A 25,428-nucleotide genomic window follows, 5' to 3' on the forward strand; every position below is an offset into this window, starting at 1 on the left:
CGAAGCTTTTCGAGCTGACACTCTTCAAGGGCAATCGTCAGCAAATGGAGAATTTCAAAAACATGCATCTATCTTAGGGTTGCCATACGTCCGGAATTTCCCGGACATGTCCGGAAATCTGCGTCCTGGGGGAATTTCTAAAATATGCCTAAATGTCCGGAATTTTGAAGGCTTGAAGCAGGCTCAAAAGTTTTTCGTAAATCAACAAAAACAATATTATTTTCAAGCAGATTTATGCTGTTCAAAATTGATTTTCGCGCCGCGCGCGAGTTAATGCAACGTATAATGATATTAGTATGGGCACCATGCAGGCACCACCCTCGCAAAAAAATGCAAACAAAATAAATATAAAGAACCATAATTTACTGAAATAAGTCTGATTGTAATCGCAATTATAAGCTAACGGTATATTCCTAGAGTTGGTTAAGGCCGATGAGATGCTTCAGTCACAGACAGTGGTTCCAAATCTTGGGGACGTTCGCCTTTATCTGGGGATCGCGACGATGTTGGACGTAATCAACTTCCTAGGCCGTGAGTAAGTTTGGGCAAGTTGAATTTTTTTAGCTTATCAAGTTTTGAGCTTTGCCACGGAACATTTTCAAATGGGAAATGAGGTCGCGACCATAAAAAATTGAAATTCACCGGATGTGCAACCTGCTGGTGAATTTTATAGTAGCCTAATATATGGAAGAATCAATATTATTGACACAATTCATACATAAAATTTAACAGCCAAATGCATATAGCAAGTGACCAACAAGTTACATCGACTACCCTATGGTGGGCCCAAGATCAGTGCTTTTTTGGGAGGATGGGGGCAGTAAAACTGTTGTTTCGGACCTGATTAAAACACATAAACAGATAGCCTCACCGACCTAACAGTATAGCAGGGCTGTCAAACACAATCCTGACAAGCCAGACACGGCCCGCCAGATGATTTCATCCGGCCCGTGGAGGAATCTATTTCAGACCCTAGCAAGTAGCAATCACCAGAGCTCACATTACAGATGGCCCAATTCATGACCTATGTTCCACTCCATTCCTGTATAGTGTATACCAGGGGCGGCCAACCCGTGGCCCGCGAGAAGGTTTTGAGTGGTCCGCGACCTTAATTCTTGAAATTAGTTATAACACAAAAAATTAATCAGCCAGGTAATTTATTGTGAACTGGCGAAGCAAACTAAAAATTTGATTAGTCTGACCACGGAATGTATGATGTGGATGACTAAAATATCAGTTCCTACGCATTGACGTAGGGGCCAACCACATTTTCCGTAGATCTTCGTATATGACCAAACAGTATAATATTTCGTGGCCGATTTCTTTGACTTGATATTTTTCTTAGAACTTCTCGTATGATTTATTGTCACTCGATTTCTTTGTTTTAGTATTGGTACCCCCCTGAAGAATAAAATTTAAAAATACGCCCAATTTACAGAATGGAGTATATGACTATATTCGAAATTATGAGAGAACGTGTCGTCCAACATGTTCTAGTCTGCAATGACAGAAAGATCGTTGGAGATAAAACCTTTGCACAAAATGTTAGACGCATATTTGCCGAAGCCCGAAATATTCGATATTAATATGCCCAAGAACCGATTAATCAGGTCCTTGCCAAATGAGCCTAGCGGTATATAGATTCGACCCGCAATATATGCAAGTGACATTATTATTGACCAAATACGTTCACAAACTTTTAGAAATTTTCGCAGCGGTTGAGACCTGAGTGCACTGCACACTGACTTTTCATGACACAATTGTAATCGATTTGAGCGCGTCGTAATATAACTATTGTTTTCGCCGTTACCTAACACATGGTTATTAACTACAAGTGGACTGCGCAATGGTTCGTAAATCTCATGTGGCCCTTTGGCCGAAAAGGTTGCCCGCCCTTGGTATATACAGTCGATTGGCAATGCTTTGCTAGTGTGACGTCATATTGACGGTCAATGTGTTACACCTCATTTTAAAATCCGCTAGTGGGCGCTAAAGAGTGTCCGGAATTTGTTTCACAAAAATATGGTGACCCTAATCTAGCTACATTGCATACAACCAATTATGACGTCATAGAAACAAACAACATGAAATACAGGCAAACCGCGAGTGCAGCTAGTGGCCAATTTTTAGATTGACTAAAAATTCCTTCTGCTGACACAAGCGCGGTCGGTGGATTTTAATATAAGTCGATTCCAGTGCAGACAGATGGAAATTAGTGCGGCCTCTACCTAATATAGAGAATCTTTCATCGCGATAGTTTTTAGAGCAAGTTGCATTCTCAGCCAAATGCTTGCCGATGGCAGAGTTCATAGCCATGGCCTGATTACGTTCTAGTAATCGCGGATCAGTTACGGCTGCGTGTGATGTCGTAAATTTATACTCAATTACAAATTGAGGTAGTTATTGAACCACTAATTTCACCGTGTCCAACAGCTTGTTCTACACTTCTCTATTACAATTGGGACGTCATACAATCTCCAAAATACATTGGCGGGAAAAGAATGAATTCAGTCTTGACTATAGCTATCTATCATCTCTGACCAAGCTCTCTTCTACGAACCCGTAAAAAACTAATAGTGTGATTTGAGAGGGACTGTCGGGTGTATCAACTTTGTGACGTTCTGTACATTCCGGGACGGACGAATAATACCGAGGCATGATAACGATAAACAATCAATTTTCGAACGTATATTTAAAATGCCACGTAACATAGAGATAATATAACATAAATTACGCGGAATTTGAATTTGAATGGGGATCATAACAGCGGCAAGATAGCAGGGAACAATGCATTATCCTTCATATTGTTTCCGTTGTTCCTGGAGTCATATTCATGATCAGTCCATTGAATTGAACTCACTCTAGCACTGTGAACTACGGCAGTCTTTATGTGAAAACTTCTTGGATTCAATAATCGTTCGATTTTTGATGCGCAAAATGCTTTTCACGGAAGAACGAAATCTCGGATCTCTCATCGAGTATATGATACCGTTGGCTAAGCTGTACATGTAAATATGTCATTGGTTACAATGGTTATATTTACTAAAATATACATTGCTAAAATACGCAGATACCAATGGTGCAAGATTATAATTATCTTTGTAACTTGTATCCGCGAATCAAACAATGTTTGCGTAAACCCACAAAAACACTTCCTGAATAACACTTTGTTGGAATAAGTGGGATTATTTTGCATAATCATTTGAATTATGCTATTACAAACTAGCTAATTTCATATGGAAGCAAGACCATACCACAATAACATCTAGCGTAGACTTATTTGTGACTCTAGCATGAAATCATGTGAAAATATTTTTAGAATAATTATTATTTGACCCTCACCTGTTTAGTGAGCCGAAATAAAATGATGCCACGTATGGTACCGTGTAATTGCTGCAATTAAGTACTCCTGTCACGAATAGCGCCATAACGATACCAAATGGAACTGTAAAACAAAATTCTGATATACAACAGAATAGTCTAGAATGGAAAGTTATTAAGGTCTCAGCAAGTTGTCAAACAACTGACTCGAGCAGTTGCTTTACGTAGGGTTACCATATTTTGGAATCGGGAAAGGAGGGCACTTTTCCAAATTTTCAGACTTGAAATTGTGGAGTAAAATTCGAAAAAAATGGTAAATTTTTCTCACTTCGCGGTCGGTTGACTAAAAAAAGGTCAACTTTCCGGCTCAAGTCTAGAAATACAGTTTTTTGTTCACACTTTGCGTTGGTTGACTAAAAAAAATTCGTCACTTTCGTTCGAATCACGAATTTCCTATTTAGCGTCATTTATGTCCATTTTCACTCGAATCTATCCACTATCTTAGCTCTAAAAGCTGTAAAGGAGGACGAATTCCCAAAAAAATAGGACATGTAGGCGTCGTCGGAGGACATTTTCAAAAACCTGAGAAAGGAGAATAAATCCTCCTAAAGGAGGACGTATATAGTAACCCTACTTTACCCATCTGCCTACCTAATGAATGCAGAAGGCGATACTTACGTAAAGTCAATGTAAATGCAGCAATCATTATGAGAAGCGTGATGAACACTGATATCTCCGGTTTAAGACGTTTCTTGCGGTTTTGATTTCTGGACGACGTTCTCTCCCCACTTAAGGTTTTCGCTTCCTCTGAATTACTCTGAGGAGACTTTTGTTCCATTCCGAAAAAGCGAGATGACGATTTCAACTTTTTGTATGACACAATTCCCGTTAAAATACAGGCCGATACCTGAATGGGAAAGAAGAGATTTTGACCACGGCGTTTCAGATCACACCGTCGTAAATATACTCGCCGTGATGACGTAAGGCAGGACTATTGTTGTTGCGGTATAGATCAGTCCCACGTACCCCGCCTGGTGAATGCTGTCGGTCTGTGCTTTCATAGTCATCATGTGTATCAGTAATGCAGGTTGGAACCTGTACTCGAAATGTTGAGGGAATAAGGCTGCAAACGATAATGGATATATATTAATCAGCGGTAATATTATTTTCATGCGCTCAAGACACGCAATGTACAAAGGGATGCACAAGACAGGCTCCGACGTGAAGAATATTGGACAATTAAGACGATGTCGAATCGGCCCTGTGCGATCCATCAATTTACTGACCATATATTAACCAGGCCGTCTATGTTTTAATAACATAACTTTGATGTTGTTCATGATGTTCTGTTGTTCTTTGACATTTCCTTGTCATTTATACATTTGTCTGGTCGTTCTCTGAACTTCTCTTACGTTAAAACTCCGTATCAACAGGAATATAGAGTTGGATCAGCTCAGGCCCCAGATGAGCCTCATACTCAGCCATGACACAACCCGACACTCTGGGGCGTGTCATTGGTGATGTCATAATCCATTTCAGTTCAGCTCATGACTAGTGACTATGCTTCACGTAATTGTAAAGTAAATCATCTGAACATCTACATACTTCTATGCTAAATTCAGCGCGAGTGAGTTCGCAAAAGTGTATATAAACTATAAGTTGCGCAAACAGACAGTGATAAAGCTGAGAGTCGCGTCACGTTGCATGTAGCCAAACCAAGTTACGACAATGGAAAATGTAAGAGCCTATAAATACTTTGAAATTCTACCCGGTGAAAAAGCTGAAATTATAGCACAGGTCCATATTCCCACCAGAGTCATGATGATTGTTCTCGTTCTTCTGTCGATATGCCGGAACGGCAGATTGATGGCCATGAACCTCTCGATACTCAGGAAACAGAGATGAAGCAACGATGCCTGTTCAAAGAAGCAATTCAGATATCCAGAATTTCAGTATAGTGTTAGTATAAATCAAATTTGTGTTGTTGTCACATAGTTTTCCACTCTAGAACGTGCTGAAACTATAGCCAACAGACTTCGGTAAAATTGGAATCTAAAATATTCCTCACGATTTCAAAAGACACCAGCTACAGTTTCTGAAATACTGATATCTCGAGATCTGGAAAACTCGTCAATAAACGAATGCCTATTTATTTAGTAAGAAAAACCTACCTGCTTTGACGCTGTGACAAGAGAACCGACAACAATCGCTCTGACAGAATTGGCATCCCTTCTGCCAAACACTATCAGCTCCTCTTCGCTCATGTTATGTATCCCGGCCGTATTAGGTATAACAGCAGCAAACAAAAGAAACCCGGTTATGGTGTCTGCGATCGCGAGTGATACTGAAAACAATTACAAATAGCAACACAATATTTCCTGGATGAAATTATTGTTGAAATCGATACGTGTTGTCTGTCGAGTAGTATATAAAATTTAGTTGGAATCAATCATAAACTGCATCCGGTGAAGGTCTACGTGGGCGCCATAATTGTAATAGTTTATTATTTCTGGAAAATTGGAACTTGGCTTCGGTAAAATCGATTCTATCGTTGGTAAGCAGGAGAATCACAGTTAATTCTATTATTATACATCGGCAATTTACCAAAATGCATCCTCAATGGTCCTCCAAGAATAAAATAGGGTTAATGACATCTATAAATTTAAATCGCCGGAAGATGGTACATATATGTTGTTATCATCGCTCTCATTCGTATTGCTTTAAATTCGAGATACTAAGAATTACGATACCGTGAGAAGAAGGAATGGAATCGAAACGATTGGGTGAAGTCAATCAACCGAAATCCCATCCTGGCTCACAGATATATATTAGCAAATGGAAGAATGTGTTAAAGAGAGGCATATATATTGTAAACTGCACTTAATGAGAATTAGACTTACGGATTTATAAAAACAGTTTATTGTTGGGGTATCTCCCATCTGCATCGAGATCTTCAATGTATAATATTCAGTTCTACTATACCTTTTATGATATCGTAGTGACTTCGCATTTCCCGGCATCTTGCGACTACCATCGGAATGAGGATATTTACGCATATAATAGCCGTGGCTGCCAACCCTGTACAAATTCCAAACAGAATTTTCGCCCATCTCTTTTCACATTTACCAAGAGGGTCGTCGAAGTAATTTTGTCGGAGGCACGCCTTTCTGTCATTGTACGGTGGATAGCCGCAAAGTCCTACTACTTCAATATATTCCCCAGTGAAATCGAAATCGTCCGTGATCACACGTTGAGTATTCAAGTACTCAACTCCATACCTGGTCGTATTTTCACTCCATTTGTATGAGGGCGCTATATCCTTATATCCTGATGTATCCCTTTTCGTGATACCAACATGGAATCTAGTTGGTTTAACAATTTCTGCGAGATGTGTATCACCAGCTTTCTGAAGTCTTGCGTTTTGCGATTTGACTGTTCTGGGATTTTCCACTGGTAGGCCGACATCCGAGCTTGGTAAATCCGAATCAGTAATGTTCCCAGTGGTCGAATTGCCATAACCCCAGACCATCGGAATAGCCAGCATAATATATATCAGTGCAGCTTCCATATCAAGAAATATGCTAACACTGCTTTTCAACCTATTTAAGAACCGTCCGCACTTCTGTTTTTGCAAAAATTTCATTCGTACAAATCAACATATAATAATTATTACACAAAAAGAAAATGAAGAAAGCTCCCATTTATTTATTATAATGTACAACAAGTAGACTATAGGTTCATCAATGAATCGGTCGCTGAGAAACAATTCTGGCTGTTTCATACCAGTTAGGCACAACTTCTTACTCCAAAAGCTCTCCGTATTAGGCCATCAAGTTTATCATCAAGAAAGCGGCTCCTTTTCCTCGTTTTGATGCCAGCTATAGTGCACTATGGCCAAACAAGTTGTGGGATTTTGTACAGGCACTGTCAGTGCTTGAAAGGCCAGGTCATTATACCCACATTCGAATCAGACTTTTGGATGCGTAATAATGTTAGTGCGCAAATATTAATTCACCCCGGCGGGTACGAGAAAAAATATTGTAAAAGCTACGATTGGCGGTGAATCGTAAGTCCGAGTTTTTACAAATGCGGGTCAAAGAATAAAGGTATTGGAGCCACTGTATTTATTATCCTATTAAGTTTATCTGAATTCTTCCACGTCAGACAATCGTCATCCTCACCATGTTCGTATCCGCACTGCAATTTTGTTTATCCGCATAAGCGCGTACTACCCCACAGGTTGAAAAACACTGTGCTAAGGGATGGGAGAAGCCCTTCTGTTGCGAATTTCTGGTGCTCTCTCGAAAACCAGCTTAACTATATGTCAATTGTAGAACTGCGATTACAAACATATATTGTACTCTGGTGCATGCTACTAAATCAATTGGAAAACACGAAAAAATTCGATAACTTATGTCACATCGCCAAACATGCAGGTCAGCCATATTGAACTTATGTAATAAACATTCAGGTCAATTTGTTCAATAATCATGACTCATGTTCTCGCGACTATATATATTGCGCTGAATAGTTTAAAGGTGGCGAATTACCCATATTGGCGTTCTATAAGTTCATTACTCCTATTCTACTCAATAGCTACGTGGCGAAATATATACGCCATCCGAACCGCGTAAGAGGTGCCTTACAAAAGCCTGTGGCGAAAGGGGGTCTGGCATCATAATCAATAATATCTATGCGGTGTAAAATAACCTAAGACTAGGTAGTCGGAACACCACGAATACTAAAATAACAACAACTCAATAGCTGTCTTCCTGTCAATTGTAGGTCATCCTCGAAATAATTGGCGTATTAATGAAGGTACGAGTTATTGGCGATCGCAATCCGTATTACCTTTACCACACCGATACACACTTAGCGAAAAGGCTGTGCGTTGACACCCAAAAGGAGGTACCACAACACAAAACATGTCTCAGAATTTATCGCGGTGTGATTCAAACACATTTTAAATATAAATGTTGATGAATAATGCTTTACAACCATGAATCAAATCAGAACCGTCTCCTCAGCAAAGTGATCAAACGATCAAACCTACAAGTGATTGAATCATGATGAAGATAAAATCGCCGTTTGATAATGCTGAAAACATCAAACAGTCCCATACTGAAATGGAAACGCACTAATAGGGATATTCTGTTCGGTCGAGAACAAGTTCTGTGAAATATTCGAGGGACATCCCGGGGTGTCTGATTTCCGTGGTAGGTAGTTTTCGTATACCGTCCTTTGGGTGTGAATATACACATGTTTTGCCAAGAGTTTCCGGTTCAGAAGCCTTTCCTTGTGAGGAATCCTGAATGTCGGGAAAAGATAAAACTATCACATCAGAACTTTTCCAAAGACCCTATATGCATTCCTGGCTCGTGTATATTACCACTCGCTGTTTCACTCGCCATGTCTGATCAATCGGTCGAGAATACAATTGAACAGCTTTTCACTCTTGATAGTAATTTATTAAATCACTTTTTGTATCAATTAAATTATGAAATATCAGTAATTTTGAAAGTCGATTCCCAAGACGGGCAGGAAGTATTTGGGGCGAAATTGGAAGTATCGCTGTTTATCTGCCTTCCCATCGATTCCGCGTCCCTGGAATCTGGAAAAAGTGAAAGAAGAGGAAATGAAGCCATCATGTACCCATGCCAGTGCTACCGTATGCCGATTTCGACAATTCTAGTTGGCTATTTAGAATAATAATCAGAGCGAAATGCCGATAATTTAATTCACATCTCATTTGTGAAATGTTTATATATGCTCTAAATTTGATTCAAATCTAACTTTTGATTTTCCTGAAAATGCCGTAGACGAATAGTATAAGGCGAAACGTGCCGAGCTTGGCGTATAGACCTTTGCCATTCTCGTGCTTATGAGTATGAATTCTGATTTGATGTGAACTGAACTTGACTTTTGTCGTATTTATTTCTAATTCGAAAGTTAATTCAATTCCGAAGTTTCTGCAAATTCAGTAGTTCTAATTCCAACCTATTAGGGTCCATCAAACCACTAGGTGTCGCCAGACTTTGGGTGGTAACCGCAGTTGTTACGTACGCGATACCGTTGTCAGAAACCCGTAGGCTGCTTTCCCGACTGTAAATAATGGCTATTACGTGTTCTACTTGGACCGTGAGCTCGTTAAAGGATGAATTAAAACTTCGGAACAACGGCGGTTAACAACCAAAGTCTGGCGACACCTAGTGTTTGATGGACCCTAGTCGGACCAGCTGAAAATTGTCTGTAGTTGTCAAACCATAGTGTCCTATATGGTGTCGACACAAGCAAATCTCACGGCTCAGTGATATTGTATCACGTCACAATTTCCATTTGCCTACAGGCAATTTGGCGGTCATTTTTGACCGGCTTGTCGAGCATTAAATTTGGTAAAACTGGTATCAATCGAAAGCTGACTCTGCAGTCTGCACTGATCACGGAAATATAAATTTTATTCCGCTCGCGGCCCTGGAACCCCCAAAATCAGCCTCAAATTTTTCATTGTTATGGAGATTGGCATATAGGCATTGTTGCGTCCCAATGTCAATCTCTCGTTTCGCCAGACATCATTGTTGCGTCTCAATGCCAATCTCTATAACAATGAAAAAATTGAGGGTGATTGTGGGAGTTCCAGGGCCACGATCGGATTAAAATTTATATTTTCGTAATCAGTGCAGAGTCAGCTTTTGATCGATACCCGTTTTACCAAATTTAATTCTCGGCAAGCCGGTCAAAAATGACCGTCAAATTGCCTGTGGCCAAATGGAAGTTGTGACGTGATACAATTTCACTGAGGCGTGAGATTTGCTTGTGTCGACACCATATAGGACACTATGGTCAAACTCTGGCCATATATGCGTTCCAAGATTTTTGACCCCATTCGACTTGCTAGGCCGTATGAAATTTAAAAAAACACGATCGGGGGCTCACCGTAGAATTCTTCACCATAGCTGCCCGGACTTCCAGCACATGTCGTTTCGTGGCTTCCGTTCAAGGAACCGGTAATTGGTATCGTGTCTATGTAGTTGTCGTAGGTCCCGATGATTCTGAGGTGATATCGATGGCGTCGGTAATATACATTCGGTTGTTATATTGACTGCTATGGGACGCCAGGGTTGTAATGACTCGAGTCATGACTCTACTCTAGTCCCGATGTTCTGGTGACTCTACTTGACTCGAGTCATTTTTCAAATAGGCAAAACGACTCGACTCGAGCCAATTTGTGTATGGATTCGACCTGTACTCGAGTCATTGTGAATGACTCGAACCAAGTCATATGACCCGAGACTAGGACGGCCAAGACAGACGTTGTAACTTTGTAGAATAGGAAAGTCACCATATTATTGGTATTTCGTCTATCAGTCCTGATACATGGAAAATAGGGCCGGAAACTGTTTGAACTGAGGAAAATTACGATATTATGAATGTGAGCCATTCTATATCATTCGAGCAGTGTTGAAAAAAGTGGTTTGATTTGATCCGGATTGAACTCAAAACTGAACAGTGAACTTAACGACTAGGTACTCGGACTCGAGTCATAACACTATGACTTGGACTCAACACCCTACTTACTGACTTGGACTCGGACTTGACTCGGTGGTGAACTGAAAATGACTCGACTTGACTAGAGTCAAAACTATAAAATTGAGATTGACTTGTGACTCGGAACCTTGTGACTTGGTTACAACCCTGATGGGACACTGCATAATTGAACTATTTGGAGGGTTATCTGTAGTTTTCTTTTGCCCATGAGAATATTTTAAAACAAACGTGTTTAAAACAATGCCCTTGTTTCAAACATGTTTTTTGAAGCCATGGCATCACGAATATTCAATGGTCGAATGACATTGACAATTAAAAAAAAGTGTTTTAAACAGCCATAATTACGACCAATCGAGGTTTCAAGGCTTTCACAAAGTATCTAAAAAAGTATCGAATCTACAATTCCACTTGATTAGTTAACTCATAGTGGCGAGGAGTGTATAATTTGAGCACTCAAAAAAATCATCTGTCACAACTCGACTTGAATCAGCGTGCCCATCCCTACTCATGCATCTGCTGACTCGAAATTAAGAATTCTAAAAATAGGAAATAGGTGGTGTGATAGCTCAATGCCCTTCCATATCTAAAAATACGAAATTATAGTGAGATTTGATGGAGCGAGGGCAGATGCTTTTAATAATAGAAATCAACTTACTCGGTAGCATCATCCGAAGGTTTCGTATTCACGAAGTTGCCTTGTAAATTCTCCATCGCGCTTTTGTTACCGTTTGCCAGTTCATCGAGAGGAGACATCATCCCTGTCCTCTCAGAACTTGGACTGAGAGAGTCCAGACATTTGTTGTCAGATTGCGGACGAGAGGCCATACTGATTACGGAGACGCATTGATGACTCGACAGCGGGGAAGTTTCGTCGACAGTGTAGCTACCGACGGGTGTATGCAGCGGCTGTTGATATTCTGAATAACATTTGGCGTCTTACAGGAGCCGAGGAAGTGGGCCGCGCTACAAGTCGGCAGATCCCAATAAGGATTACTGGCCTGGTGTAGCCTAAAATGACCAACAACATTCTGATCAATGTCTTGTAAACTACACATAACGGCATAGATAGACCTTGCGATTTCATTTGAGAGCAATTGATTGGTCACCGGAAAAGTAAAGTGCATGATGAGAGCTATACTACCGATACCTCAATACCGCTAATTCGTGCGAACGTTTGCAATCGGTTCCAAAACTTTAGGCTCAATCCTTATATCTTCTTGGAGGTATTCTATGTCGAAACATATATTTGTTCTAAAATCCTAACGATAAAGAGAGGTGGTCAGTAACGAAGTAGCCTGCTTCCGTTTGGAATACTCCAGTTTAGCAGGGTTACCATATTATGGTATCGGGAAAAGAGGACACTTTTACCAAATCAGAAAGTTAGTTGATCAAAACTGAAATCAGCCGATTTCGCTATTTTTGCCGAAAAATTTGGTGGGTTGACAAAAAAAAGGTCATCACTTTCGTTCGACTCCCGATTTACACACTTTTTACTTGAAATAAAAAAAAAAATAAAGGTCGTCGATTTCAATCGAACCACGAATTTCCTATTTAGCGTCATTTATGCCCATTTTAACTCGAATCTATCCATTTCCTAGCTGTAAAGGAGGGCGAACTGCCAAAAAGGAGTACATTTCCAAAAACCTGAAAAAGCGTCGTAGTGAGTATAGCTGTTTGATCGCCGCTGACATCAAACAATACGCTGCAAGGATTGTTGAAGATAATATTATCCCAATGATGACAATGACAGAAGCAAGTCCGATTCGCATTGTTCTGAAACAATTGCGTTACTTACGTTGCGGGATCATTGTTTGCTGCACTGCTCCTGGTTGGAAGACATCTGATTGAAAGTTATCAAGCGAAGTGAATACTTGATCTCCGTCGGAGATATAAGTACTGGCGGGCTGCACGCTGTTTGAAAAAATCAGCGTTAAGGCAAATGATAATGGTAGATCCGTCTGTTGACCCTTACGAATTCATCGATGCCGGCCCTCCGACAATAGCTGGCAAGCTGGCTTGTGTATAATTTGTTGTGGGGTATATCGGATGATTGTAAAAGGAGCTTGGGTGATGTACGAAGTCGGGAGAGAATTGCTTCGCCGGAAAGTCTGTCTGCGATCAAAAGTTTTCATTACCTAAAACAGGAGTTACCAACCTGGGGGTCATGAGCTTTTTTTTAAAGAAGATTCATCACTTCTAAGCCTAACCCACTATAACAAAAGAAATAAGCTAAAATTTTGTAGAAAAAAATAACAGCTACAGCAATAAGATACTTCTTGATTTTAGAGTTTAAATTCTTCCTTCCGCCATCAGACCAACAGTTTAGACATTTATCAAAGCAAAAACAACCTCAAACATCACATTAACTGAATATGTCATAATTAATTAATTTAACATCGTGTTTATTGTGTGTTGGATTGATATCATTTTATCATTCTAAGGAGGGCATGGGAACTCCTGGCCTAATACTTCCATCATACGGATAACCATAAGATTTTTTTATTTACGGCTTGAGTTTTGACATACCTTCGTAGCAGACGGCGCTTCCGAAAACATATTAGACACTTGCGCTGGATATGGCGAAAACGCTGAAAAATCCGAGGGCACTGTTGATAAAATCACTTGGATAGGTATATGTTTGTATTTTTATTGTGGAAAGTTACAGCTATTGTTTTTCATACCGGAAATCAGGAATATCTAGAACTTATAGAACTTCTAGATATCCCTGCAGGAAAGAATCTGAAAACGGATCATATCTCACCTTGGTTGATCACTGAGGGTCTGAGTTGGAAACTAGTGCCCGACAACGTGCTCTCCGGTGACGACATCCTATCCTTCAAGTGCGATGAAAACGAACTGGTGCCCGCTTTCGCTTCCTCTGAAATATCACACTTTTGAGTGCCATGTTTAAAATCAAGAAATGTGCATGGTTGAAAGGTATACTTCGGATGTTCTTTTCAACAATTGTCGCCAACTCCTGGTCCTTCTCGTTGTTGAATTGAGTTTCCACTCCGAACAAGATGTATTCGTCAAAGAGCATTCTTAGAACATGAAACGAACCTGTCGCAGAAGAAATATTACGGGACTTTGTTCTCAAGCTCAAATTTACATCATTCTATTTTTACGGAATATTGAAATAGTATATATATTATTGAATAAGTTATTCATATTGAAATGAACCAGAATATTTTCGGCTGACACAGCATAATCGTTAGCCACTATATAGTAGAGAATTGAAAAGAACATTGTATATCAAGAATCATATCACCAAATATGACGTCACGGGCATGGAAATTCGAATAATCGGGGCGAACAGGTGGCTTAAGCTCAATGTATACTCTATAATAATCGTGATCGTGATACATAGTTAAACTTTATCAATTATTATTCGTGCCTTTGAGCATTGACAATTGGCCTTCTCCTAAACACGGAGCAGAAAAAGGTTTTATGGAACGTATCTGTCATTAATTGCAATAAATCGACATTGGATCCGCGTTTTTGTGAACCGGTTGTGCAATGTAGAGATCACAGAGGTGGTCAAACTAGTCAAGAAACCTACTCAAGTAGAAGTAGAAGTAGCGACCCAGAAATATACTCAAATACGAGTAGAAGTGGTCTTTTAAAAAGCAAAAAAAATCTTCTTCAAGTATAGAAATAGAATTGACTGGCTTTAAATCTACTCAAGTAAGTAAGTAAATAGTTGTCAAAACAGTCATAATACGTTCTCATGCGCTTTCGATACCTGTAAATTGAGCTATACGGAAGGTGCAGAGAGTTTGATTCATATTGATACATCCTAAGAGGCATAAAGTATCACCGCTTGAGCATTCCACCCCAATATGGGATGTAAATTATAGTTTTGTTGTTTGGTACTCCCTGAAAACAGCCCCGAAATTGCTAAGTCATTTCTCTAATTCGAGGGATATAATACTTCTACTTGACAAGCTGAAAATAGAGAAAAGTAAGTAAGTAATTTACAAAATATTACGAAGTAGAAGTACCAGAAACTTTTTTACTTTGAGTAAGTACTACAAGTAGTGGAAAACTACTTTGAGTACTTCGAAATGGTAAATTTACAAACGAATTTGATAAATGGGCTAAGCTAAGTATACTCACCAAATGATAATGCGTTGTTCAAAGTCAAGTTGTGCATTATTCTAGCTCCGAAGAAAGACCATTTCAAAAGGAAATCCTGCGCTCTCTTTTTCGTGGATCGTCCATTTTGTTTGCTTGGTTTTATTACCTTTAGAAGCGGAAGTGAATCTTTCATATCAGGATATTTATTGTTTGCTACCTCGGTCTAACCTTCTTCTCTACAATACTATCCAACCAGGATATATAACGTTCCAAGGATGCGTGGGCCTGCAGCAAATCTTTGAGATCTTTCAACACTGTGGATTAAAATCAAAATATTTCTAAGGGCGACATCATAGTAGCATTGGGATCGATCGCTCAGTTGTCATGAATTGTTGCAATAATCATAAATAACTGAAGATGATAATCTGCTTACGGCACTGACCAATACATGTTGATATAAATAATTGATAGAGCTTGGAAAATTTTAGATTTTAACGAGTTCGTCCATTTGATCACGATACATAAAACAGCATTGATGTATATTGTATATACATTCAAGCTAAAGTACGCGCGGAAAAATATTTATAAACATCTTCCCCGTATAGATTCACAAAGTGTAAACATTCCAATAGCGATTTGTCTTGGCTTTGCGCGAGAATTGATTATTATTTGTAAAGCTCCTCATTTTCAAATCGACTGTATTGAAGGACGCCGTATCGATTGGATCTTTGCATTAGCGATCTATTTGTCAGGAATCCTAGAGTAGAGCTCGGCTGGATTTGAGCCCGCACCGACATGGACGATGTCACCGCGCTACATTTGACACAATTTTATATACTAGTTAATAATATAGTCTATTGCTCCAAACGCATCCTGCAACGCTTATAAGAAATTAGCTTCGTCTCTGTCTCGTGTGAACATTTGCCGATACCATATACATAAGGCTCTACCGGGATATTTTCGTCCCGAAATTGTCTATGGAGGGAAATAAACATTTGGCCAGTTTTATTTAGGTCTTATCAATGGTAGTATATTACTGTAGAAAAGCATTAATGCGCACTGCGCAGGCTTGATCATCGCGGTTTTACTGGGTAAATTCCTGAAGTATAGCCTACAGTCTGTCGCCGTGGCTTCGGGTGATAGTTTTTATTTTAATGAATAGAGAACTGGTCAGGTATAAGCGAACACTCATCTCCAATATAAATGTGGACTGTTTTTCACGCTATCGCATAGCTGGTATATAAATACCGTTGGTTTACTGCGGGAGAAACCTTACGTTCCGCATTCAACTCGCTGTCCTGTCCTTCGCTTTCCGTGGAAGCGTAGAACGCCTGAGAACCGATACTTCCAAGGTCGACTTTAGATATGTCGTTAATCATCGCCGACACTTTCGACGAGTCAATGAGTATGTTATTTATAGTCTGCAAAATAAGGAATATATAATGGGAATGGGAATCGGAAATTGATGAGTATATAACTCTCACTTTCGCTAGATGTAGAAAAGTGCATTGCCGTTTTACGGACTGCGCAAACTGATGGCAAATAGCGAGTCGCTTCTTTACGAAAATCTGGTGCAATCCAAGCATAGCGTTCATCTCCCATTCTTCCCAATGTTTCGCAACGTACCGCATCTCTTCCAACGCGCTGAAACAAACGGGTCTCTGATAGGTTTGTAGGCTATATATTTCGGCGAGGGCAAGATAACAATTCGTTTACCTCTCAGTGATCGCATCTCGCGATATCGGTATCAGTATTTCGATGAGGTTCTGAAAGAGATTTTTAGCGTACACTTAACTTAGATCGGCATCGTATTTTGAGGTTCGAACTAACTATTCTCATATATTCTCATATCAAAGAGCAAAATTATTGGATATACAATGAATAGAAAGTTTGAGAGGGAACAAATTTTTTCTCAGTAATAAAGTATATTGATTCAAAGCAAAACGAAATTCAAAACAAAATGCATATTCCATGGTCCGGAGATTTAGTTAGAGACTTGGAATAATTTGCTTGCCCATAAAATAGGCGAAAAACTTCATTTGAATAGAAAAATCGCAAAAAATTACCTTGTTTAGAATAGAATCTCCAAGGCATATAACATCGATGATAACTTCATTGTGCAGTAACTGATAGCAATATTGTGGTAACGATCTCCAAAATGTTATCATCATCGATTGCATCTATGAAGTAACATATGTTACTCAACGGTTGTCATTAGGATAAAGTTATTGGCCATTCGACATGTATTTTACTGTCGACATTTTCACCATGTAGGCCTATGTATAACTCACCTCCAAAAAATTCTTCTGACTTATCGCTTGCGAAATATCGTTACAATAGCCCCGATGTTTTACCAGTAATTCTTCGATCTGGAAAAGGGGAATTTTAAAAACAAAGCTGAGCCACCCCAAATATTGCTTCGAACAACCTGAAATCTCTCGAATTCCTTGGACAAAGATATTATGACTCTTGACAAGTCCGGATAATCCGACGACGAACCGGAATCAAACTTGAACCCGATATTCTTTGAGCATTGTAACTGAGATGGTGAAATATAAATTGGAACTATTGTCATAACGCATTGATGAGAATCGCATAACTGAAAATATTCAATGAATATATACATTATACACTCACGTTCTTACTTTCTGTTGAAAAGCTCGACGAAAACCTGAATTATAAATATGAATGAGATATCTGTAGTATACTACGAATAAAAATGTGAGAGTTTAACCTCGTTAATCCTTTGCTGGAATACACAGCGTGGTAGTATGGGCTCGTTTCTCTGATACCAATTCCGTAATAATGATACCTAAAAACGATACATTTTGCCAATAAGTAAGTTACAGAACTTACCCAACACAGCCTGTTTTTGTTGATTTCGGAGTTGGTATTGTTACTACGCAATCACGGAGTTTTAGCGTATCGTTATTTCATATTCCGACGACAAGACAGTAGCCAGTGGAATAATCGTAGCCTCAGGACAAGCCAAGTTATACGTCCATTATTGAAAATATTTCCATAGCCCACGAATCTCAAACTCAGAGTTGCTCGTGGGCCAATTTCCCTGGTTTTTGATAACACCCCGGGCTGCAGCATTCAGAATAGGAGTATTCAATGTCTTTCCAAGAATGCAAGTAGCTTAGGCCTTATCTGACGGGACCATGCAGAATGACATTCCATGCCCATCGTGAAAATGTGATTTACATTGTCGCAATTCACGCCTGGCACAAAAAAAATCATTGATTTTTCACTTACTTCCGACGCGGGTCGAACAATGTGTTCTCGCGGCCCGCGTGTTTTGAGTGAGACCCCTGTCCTAGCCCTTCAACACTTTCAACCCCACACTATAAAAACTTTGTAGCCCGTCCGTGTATTTCCGGCCTCTGTTGCGTGTACTGTTAATCGATTTTCATCGCTCAGTATCCGGATAGATCAGTGGTTCCCAACGTGGACGATATCGCTCCCCAGGAGGCGATTGGGTGGTCTAAGGGCGCGAAAATAACGAAGGGGGCGATGGCGCGTTAAAATGGCTATATTGGAGTCAGGTCGGAGAAATGACCTTTTTTGTAGTCAACTCACGAAAATTCAGCTGTAAAAGTGTAATTTAGAGGTCGAGCTGAAAAGTTGACCTTTTTTAGTCAACTCACCGGTGATTAAAGTTTGTATGCCCATTTTGGTTCCCAATATTTGGGGGGCGATGATCGGTGTGGAGCTTGAAAGGGGGGGATGAGTTGAAAAGGGTTGGGAACCACTGGTATATATAGAATATCTACTAACGATAGCTGAAATATTTACCGAATTATTGCTTGCCTATAGCCTGATTCGAAGTGCCATGGGCTGACACAGTGGCTGAGATGCGCATAATGTATAAGTAGTACACACAGGCCTACACACATTACAAAACGACATACAGACCATTGCCATCGAGTGAAAGACTAATTCCAGTCATTCTCACTTTTACGGCGATAAACGCTACCGTTTGTTCTCAATCAAGGTTGCACCCTACGCAATTACGACTATCGAAATCTGAATATACCGGTTATTCGTAGGGATGGGCGAATCAAGTAGCTGGTACATGATGGATGATGCCATTCCGAATCAAGTATTGGTCGTTGAGTATAACTCAATATCGCGCTATACCAGTCCAGCATGGATGACTTGGACACTCCAAAAATAGTTACCTTTTACGCGACAAAATAATGTCTGGTATACATCACATTAAAGATAACGGTGTTTTCAAACTATCTTCGTCACATCATAATGCCGAGGGACACTAACACTCGGAACTGTCTTTTTCGCTAATATGCGTAGCTTTGCGCAACATTTGAAGAGCTTCTCGGAGGTACAGAACTTCAATATACAATTGAATATAATATATTCATATTGAAATGAACCCGAATATTTACGACTGACACTCGTCATGGGTAATTGACAGCAAATAGCAACATGTTTTGGATGAAACGACGCGGCTAATCGAGATTTCAAGGATTCCACCGTGTCAAGAAAGTTCAAAACTATAATTGTCGTTGACTGTTAGTGACGAGAACCGTATAAGCTCAGTACTTCGAAAATTCGCCTCTAACTCTATTCGAATGCAATTACATTCGATTCGGTTTCGGTTAATCGAATTCTTATGACCAGACCCAGTCATTAGTCGTGTTTCTCATTAGTTGCTTACTTGTCTACGGTATCGTTTTCATTACGTCCGTACACTGATGACGTATCGCTTTCACACGTTTTCGGTAACGCATATTGTCAGCGCCACCTGTTCCGAGACTCGGCAGTATCAATACGCCCAATGTCAGTACAGCTATAAATACGTTCGAACTAATGTATAACGTGCCATTTTTATCTTGAGAAACAAACATCGCGTGAGGTGTGGAATGAATATGATTTGTGCTGCGCGTACGGCGAGCGCATTCCAGTACATCTGTACGTAAACAGACCTTCACCATACGCTTGCTTCAAACCGAAAGAAACAAACTGACATGAGCAATAATTCTTTCTGATGTTCGAGTGCGATTTCATTAATTACCGACCGTCTGGGTCATGTCTTCCGTTTCGTTCTGTCGGGTTCGTAAATCATTTCTTAGTCGAAGCCCGTCCCGATCTGGTTTGATAAATTTCCCGAGTCATGAAGGCATCGCATAATACCCAGCAGATTAATTAGTCGAGAATTTCTCTCCATCAGATCTTTCCGGCGAGAAGCGGGGTTTCAGATAAGGTTTAATCGTGTTGTAAGCAAATATTTGACGGTAACAATAATTAAAGTATCAAGAATATTCCCTGGTGGCTTTGTTGTCAGTAGATCAATGGGTGTTCTACCCGAGATTAATAATAATTCGTGTAATTCGGTTCACCTTTGTAAATAAAGCTTTGTGTGTTTACCCTGGGCTATACTGTGAAATTATAGAAGATCATGTGCAGAACGGAAATTCTGCCACTCACAGAAGAAGGAATACAGACATCTATTGCCTATACATATAGTCCGAACAGGGAAGTAAACGGATCAACTACAGTTGACATTCGACAATTACGTCTTGTGGATATCTTGCGTATAACATACAGGCCTCCATATGGAGCCGTCTTTGCGTTACTATATGTATTATTAAATATAAAATCCAAAATTACGTTATTGCATGCTGCTACTATAGTAAATTTCGAATCGAAACACTGGTTTCAGAAGTTGAACGGAGATTTATAACAATGAATTCGACCTTGCTCACAAACTTATATTTACCACCCGTTTAACATTTTAGGCTATACAAATTTATTCCGAAACATGTGTTAGACGCAGCGACGCGCACACAACTATTTAAATCCGAGATATTCCGCGACCGCATCTAATAAGTTCAAGTATGGTAGACCAAAAACTTGAAGTCAATTGTCGGGAAATCAAGCTATAAATTTGGTATGGAAACATTATCACAGTTACAGTTATGTCCTACTATTTATTTATAAAGACCTCTATTAAACGACATTTTATATTAAATAAATTTACTCACTTTGAATGTCCCCTGGTTCCTAATCGTCTCGTCGTGATTCCTGGAAATTTCTGTCGGATCATCTGTTACCAAGAGATTTCAGTAACACGAGCTGCATTGTGTGAGATAAAGAAAGAAAACCGCACGAACTATCAATGACGTACGCGTCATAGCAGGTACCAATGCAAAAGTATGACGTCACAAAGTTGGGATCAAGTATAATATGTATTTCATATTAACTCAAGTGTTAAAGACAATGGTGACGGTAGCTGGAGATCCTATTTACTATAATAGTGACCTTTAGGATATTTTAGTTTTTGGATCAAACGTGGGGGTGGCATTTTCGATGTCAGTATTGGTACATGTCTATCTATAATATTTTCTTGTTAACTGAATTCGCTTGATGCACATAACGTTCTGAAATACGCTTTCTTTGGCCGCGCTTACCTTTCCAAACGTCGCTGCGCAAGCTGGTTCTTGGTTAGTCCTACTGCAAAAATCCAGATAGTGACTGTACAAGATACATCTTGGCAAACAGATTCCTTCCGTTTTAGTGTAGTTCTCGTCCAACCTGCATGAGACGCAGCCAACGTTTTGATAGCGTTTCGTAGCGGTTCCGTGTTTAGTCTACGAAATCTCAGTTAAACCGAAGGACTCTCGCGAAAGTATGGATATCGTGGATAAATGAGTGACGCAACTGAGTTTTTCTAAATACTCTTACAAGGAGCACATATGTGAATGTGCAGTTAGGGATACTACACTAGTGTTGCGTCTATGCTATATATAAGTTTCATGATAGGAAGAGGGTCAAGTTTATAGCAACTCAATGGACTATACCTCAATGAGTTTTTACACTGATCTACACAGCGGATCATCATCATCATCATCATCATTGGTTTATTAGCGATTTTAGGCATGCACACTGAATGAAAAGTAAAGAAGATAGTATAGAAAAAAGCAAGCGACAAAAATGGGGTGACATGTCATGGAAGGCGAGATCGATAGGTCAGTCGTGGTCCGGTAATCTTGATGATGGACCAGTATTCATTTAGTAGTAATTGCTTGTATTTCGAATGGAATGTGGACATGCTCGTCGACTGTCGGATGGCCGGCGAGATACTAGCTCATTGATCGGTGCGGGTTACAATGATTTGGCAGGTTTTACAATGTTAGTGTCATACAGCGGCAGGGTCATATGACCAGATCGACAGGACTAGCTCTCACCTTATCAAGGTCATATTGGATTTGTTAATTCATAAATGATAAACACTATAGCCCACGTTAAACCGTCGCCGATAACCAGCACTCCAAAACAGCGAACTAGCAAAAACTTTTGATTTCAGTTACACACTTACACTATACATCGTTATCGTGGAACTTGGCATCATGATTCGTAGCTATTTCCGAATGCTGTACCAATTAAGTTTCTACCGCATATCCAGAGCATGCACACAACTGCAGCTGCCACAGCAAGTGAGGCAACACGTTGTGTCGTCAGCTGCACATAGCAATATTCTATAACTATAGTACAAAATATATGGTCGCAACGTATATGGTTCCTAGGCATGTACATTTTGAAAAGTCCTTTAAACGTGATGACAAATTTCAAAACTTGAAGGGAGCTCAAATAACTTGTCGTGAATTTTGGCCTAGTTTTTAGGGTGATTCACCAAGGAACCCCCCTCACGAACCGTCCATGTACGTCAGCGACAGGGCTGTCAAGTCTACCGGTTTAATCCAGTATTTAGAATGTAGAAAATCCATGTCAACACGTACAATTTATTTATTTTATCGTGGTGTGAGCCTGCTAACCCAACATTCATATAATATATAGGCCTACATATCATATAAGATGGTATATAGCCGTGGCCTGTGGCTGTATCTCTAATGTTGCAAATTGAAAAATTGATAATTTGAGAACGCTTGAAATGAGAAGTTAGAACTGAATGCGAGACCGGCTAATACTTTATATAATCGAAAAACATATTCAATCAGGGCGAATACCGGAATCCATGTGCAGGGTGCTTATCAATAAAATAACGCAACTGAATTCATATAAATCGAGTGCATGAGAGAAAAATGACGATATTCGAACACCCATAACAAACATATCAGTAAAATCAGCCGTTTCAACTTACCATTCCATAGTCCTTCTGTTTTGCTTCTTTTTGCTCTTACCGGTCTCTGTCTTCCGGACTTTCTCAGGCTTCGGCTGACATTGCCAATCATTATCCGACGATCGAATCGGCGAGATATACTCAAACTCATGATAGGTCTTATACGGATTATGTCTTGATTGATTCATATCCGAGAAGGTATATAGTTACGTCAACGTGATTCCAATTTTTACAATGCTGAAGCTCCTGTGACTTCCGCGAGCAGTTCTCATGATATATGAAGTAGCATTGAGTTGCTATTGCCTTTTACGACAGTACAAGTAATTCGCGAATATTTCGAAATGATATAATGGAATAAACATGGTTTGTTGACACTGTAAACGATTGAATTTACTCGCATCACCTGTCCGCTTTTAATTGCCTGTCTTTGATGTACGTACTTTTAATATCGCGATATTTTTCGTTGGAACTCCAAATCTACGGGTAAAAAGTAAACGAGCTACAAACGTAATTTTAGCCTCGCCCATTGCCACGCGGGATTACCGCTTGGGGTTCAGTGACATCGATATTTGTTTCGTCGAATTGCTTGATACGATGCGGCAAGAAAGTTGTACAACACGTGAAAACATGAAAGAGTATTTCTCATCAATGTGTGATCTGATAGCGCGCAAAATTCCCACGCAATTCCACACTCAAAATGGTGATGTCACCACACGCGCTTTGCCTACCTAACCCTAGTTGTAATCGCGCAGTGTACCATCCGAACCTGCTCGTATTTCAAACATTTATGATCTGTGCCCATGCCAGACGAGGCAAGTGAGGCAGGGACTCGTCTGTCGTTAGGTTAAGTAAAACATAATAATGAAAGCCTTCAATGCTAATATGATTGGTATTTGTCTACAGATGTTCATGAATGACTAATTTATAACATATACACACTCAAACATCCTCAATTTGCATATTTATTGTTAACAAATTAGTTGAAAGGAGAAGTGAGGTAGAGACAAGACAATCCTTACCTGTGATTGCGAACTTCATCATAAACAGAGCTGATAGACAGATAGGGGCATGGGCCTGTGCCTGTTGACGGTCTATATTTACAGAATTGGGACGCGATTTTCCTTGGCCCTCAAACGTTCAAGTGTAATGACGTAATTGGTTTAAATAATGGAGAAGAAACGAGTGAGTATAGATTCACTCGTGCTACTGAATGAACAGCCGAGCTCAGAATTCACAATAACGGGTATCAATCGAATGCTATTGCCGCACTGATTCCTTAAATATAAAGATTAATAATATCAGAGCACCAAACCCTTAACAAAATCGCCAAGAAAAGCGAAATCGGTATCGCTAATTACGAGGATTGGGCAATGAAACTATACGACGTGAGGCACAAATTAATCCGCCGCATCGATTGTTTGCCAAACGATCCGACACTGATAGCTCAGTGAAACAGTGTCTATCAATTCTCGCGAACCCACGGTCTAGTATTAATTGTGAGGTGGCGCTGGTCAACGTGTGGTGGAGACCAAATACCTTCTCTTACTGATTTAGTTATGGATAGGCTACGTGGGGATATGTGCATTGTGCATGCGTAGTACCTTCTTACGTAACTTGCGTTTGTAGAGTGACAATGCGATAGGAGACAAGTCGTCAACTTAATCAGCTAATCGGATTCTCGGTAATCTGCCTCCTCATGAACCTCACCGCACGTCACTGCCTGCAACAGATTATAATGGTAAAAAGAATGGTTCAATAGCTAGTAATTGCTTTAAACACACGTGGCTATTAAAATATATACAATATACATATATTTATTATATATATTGCGATCTTCAAAGAAAATATTTTACCTCGGTACAGGGATATAGGCCTGTCATATATAGAATTATAGATTGGTCCGCTGTGGCAACCAATACGGAGATGCCGAAAAAATATCAACTGGTAGTGTATATTAGAGCGATTTACTAGTTTGTTATAGCCTTTTATAAAGAATGAACACTGTTTGTTCAAAAATAACTATAATTTCCAAATTTCAACGGCTAGTTTAAAAACATTGTGAGGTTTCCTCAAAAATCGCTACATAAAAAATTTAGCCCAATTCTAACCTGTTTACGGTAAATACTATTTATTTCGCATCCACAATTTCTAGTCCAATAACTTCGCCTACGGGCCGGAACTGAGCCAAATTTGTTTTGACCTGATTCATGGGATGGCCAGTGAAATTTGAAAAAAAAATATATATAATAACACCAACATTTCTGCTTTAATAACGTCGCTACTACGAGTTACCTAAGTAGAAATTTTTCAACCAACTGAAATTTGGAAATGAAATTTATTTTTAACAGCAACACCATCGGCACCGTGAAAGTTAAAAGGAA

At 39.6% G+C, this 25,428-nt stretch overlaps 2 protein-coding genes across 3 annotated transcripts; both read right to left on the reverse strand.

The window, feature by feature from the left end:
• Positions 1-2,673: 2,673 nt before the first annotated feature.
• Positions 2,674-8,317, reverse strand: LOC145446906 (uncharacterized). The gene is made up of 7 exons (XM_080325274.1): positions 6,304-8,317; positions 5,493-5,665; positions 5,090-5,237; positions 4,293-4,444; positions 4,000-4,228; positions 3,343-3,445; positions 2,674-3,000 (listed from the first exon to the last, which is right to left on the reverse strand). Exons 1-7 carry the CDS (start codon positions 6,962-6,964, stop codon positions 2,862-2,864), a joined length of 1,605 nt encoding a protein of 534 aa, XP_080181400.1. The 5' UTR covers positions 6,965-8,317; the 3' UTR covers positions 2,674-2,861.
• A 450-nt stretch (positions 8,318-8,767) lies between these two features.
• On the reverse strand, positions 8,768-24,345 carry LOC145446641 (DNA-binding protein RFX6-like). 2 transcript variants are annotated; one of them, XM_080324993.1, is made up of 21 exons: positions 23,069-24,345; positions 21,378-21,501; positions 20,952-21,013; positions 17,678-17,755; positions 17,581-17,614; positions 17,372-17,482; positions 17,235-17,312; positions 17,010-17,123; positions 16,660-16,709; positions 16,428-16,587; positions 16,220-16,364; positions 15,172-15,257; positions 14,983-15,109; positions 13,810-13,926; positions 13,628-13,744; positions 13,393-13,454; positions 12,839-12,978; positions 12,662-12,777; positions 11,522-11,783; positions 10,255-10,370; positions 8,768-8,932 (listed from the first exon to the last, which is right to left on the reverse strand). In XM_080324993.1, the coding sequence occupies exons 1-21, from the start codon at positions 23,233-23,235 to the stop codon at positions 8,817-8,819; spliced, it is 2,382 nt and encodes a 793-aa protein (XP_080181119.1). In that variant the 5' UTR covers positions 23,236-24,345; the 3' UTR covers positions 8,768-8,816. The 2 variants fall into 2 exon arrangements, with proteins under 2 accessions (XP_080181119.1, XP_080181118.1); XM_080324992.1 differs by having other exon boundaries at positions 13,393-13,472; positions 23,069-24,344.
• Positions 24,346-25,428: the final 1,083 nt, after the last annotated feature.

This window comes from Botryllus schlosseri, chromosome 9, assembly GCF_051294905.1.
Source record: "Botryllus schlosseri isolate E-star chromosome 9, Bs_hap1, whole genome shotgun sequence".
Taxonomy (NCBI): domain Eukaryota; kingdom Metazoa; phylum Chordata; class Ascidiacea; order Stolidobranchia; family Styelidae; genus Botryllus; species Botryllus schlosseri.

Coding starts and splice junctions, on each gene's coding strand:
- LOC145446906 (XM_080325274.1), bottom strand. CDS start 6,964: ATGAAATTTTTGCAAAAACAGAAGTGCGGACGGTTCTTAAATAGGTTG. Junction 4,229..4,292: donor TCCTGCCTTACGTCATCACG/GCGAGTATATTT, acceptor TTTCCCATTCAG/GTATCGGCCTGTATTTTAAC. Junction 3,446..3,999: donor TGCATTTACATTGACTTTAC/GTAAGTATCGCC, acceptor TTTGTTTTACAG/TTCCATTTGGTATCGTTATG.
- LOC145446641 (XM_080324992.1), bottom strand. CDS start 23,235: ATGAATCAATCAAGACATAATCCGTATAAGACCTATCATGAGTTTGAG. Junction 16,588..16,659: donor CGAGATGCGATCACTGAGAG/GTAAACGAATTG, acceptor CGTTTGTTTCAG/CGCGTTGGAAGAGATGCGGT. Junction 12,979..13,392: donor AAGCGCCGTCTGCTACGAAG/GTATGTCAAAAC, acceptor TTTTGATCGCAG/ACAGACTTTCCGGCGAAGCA.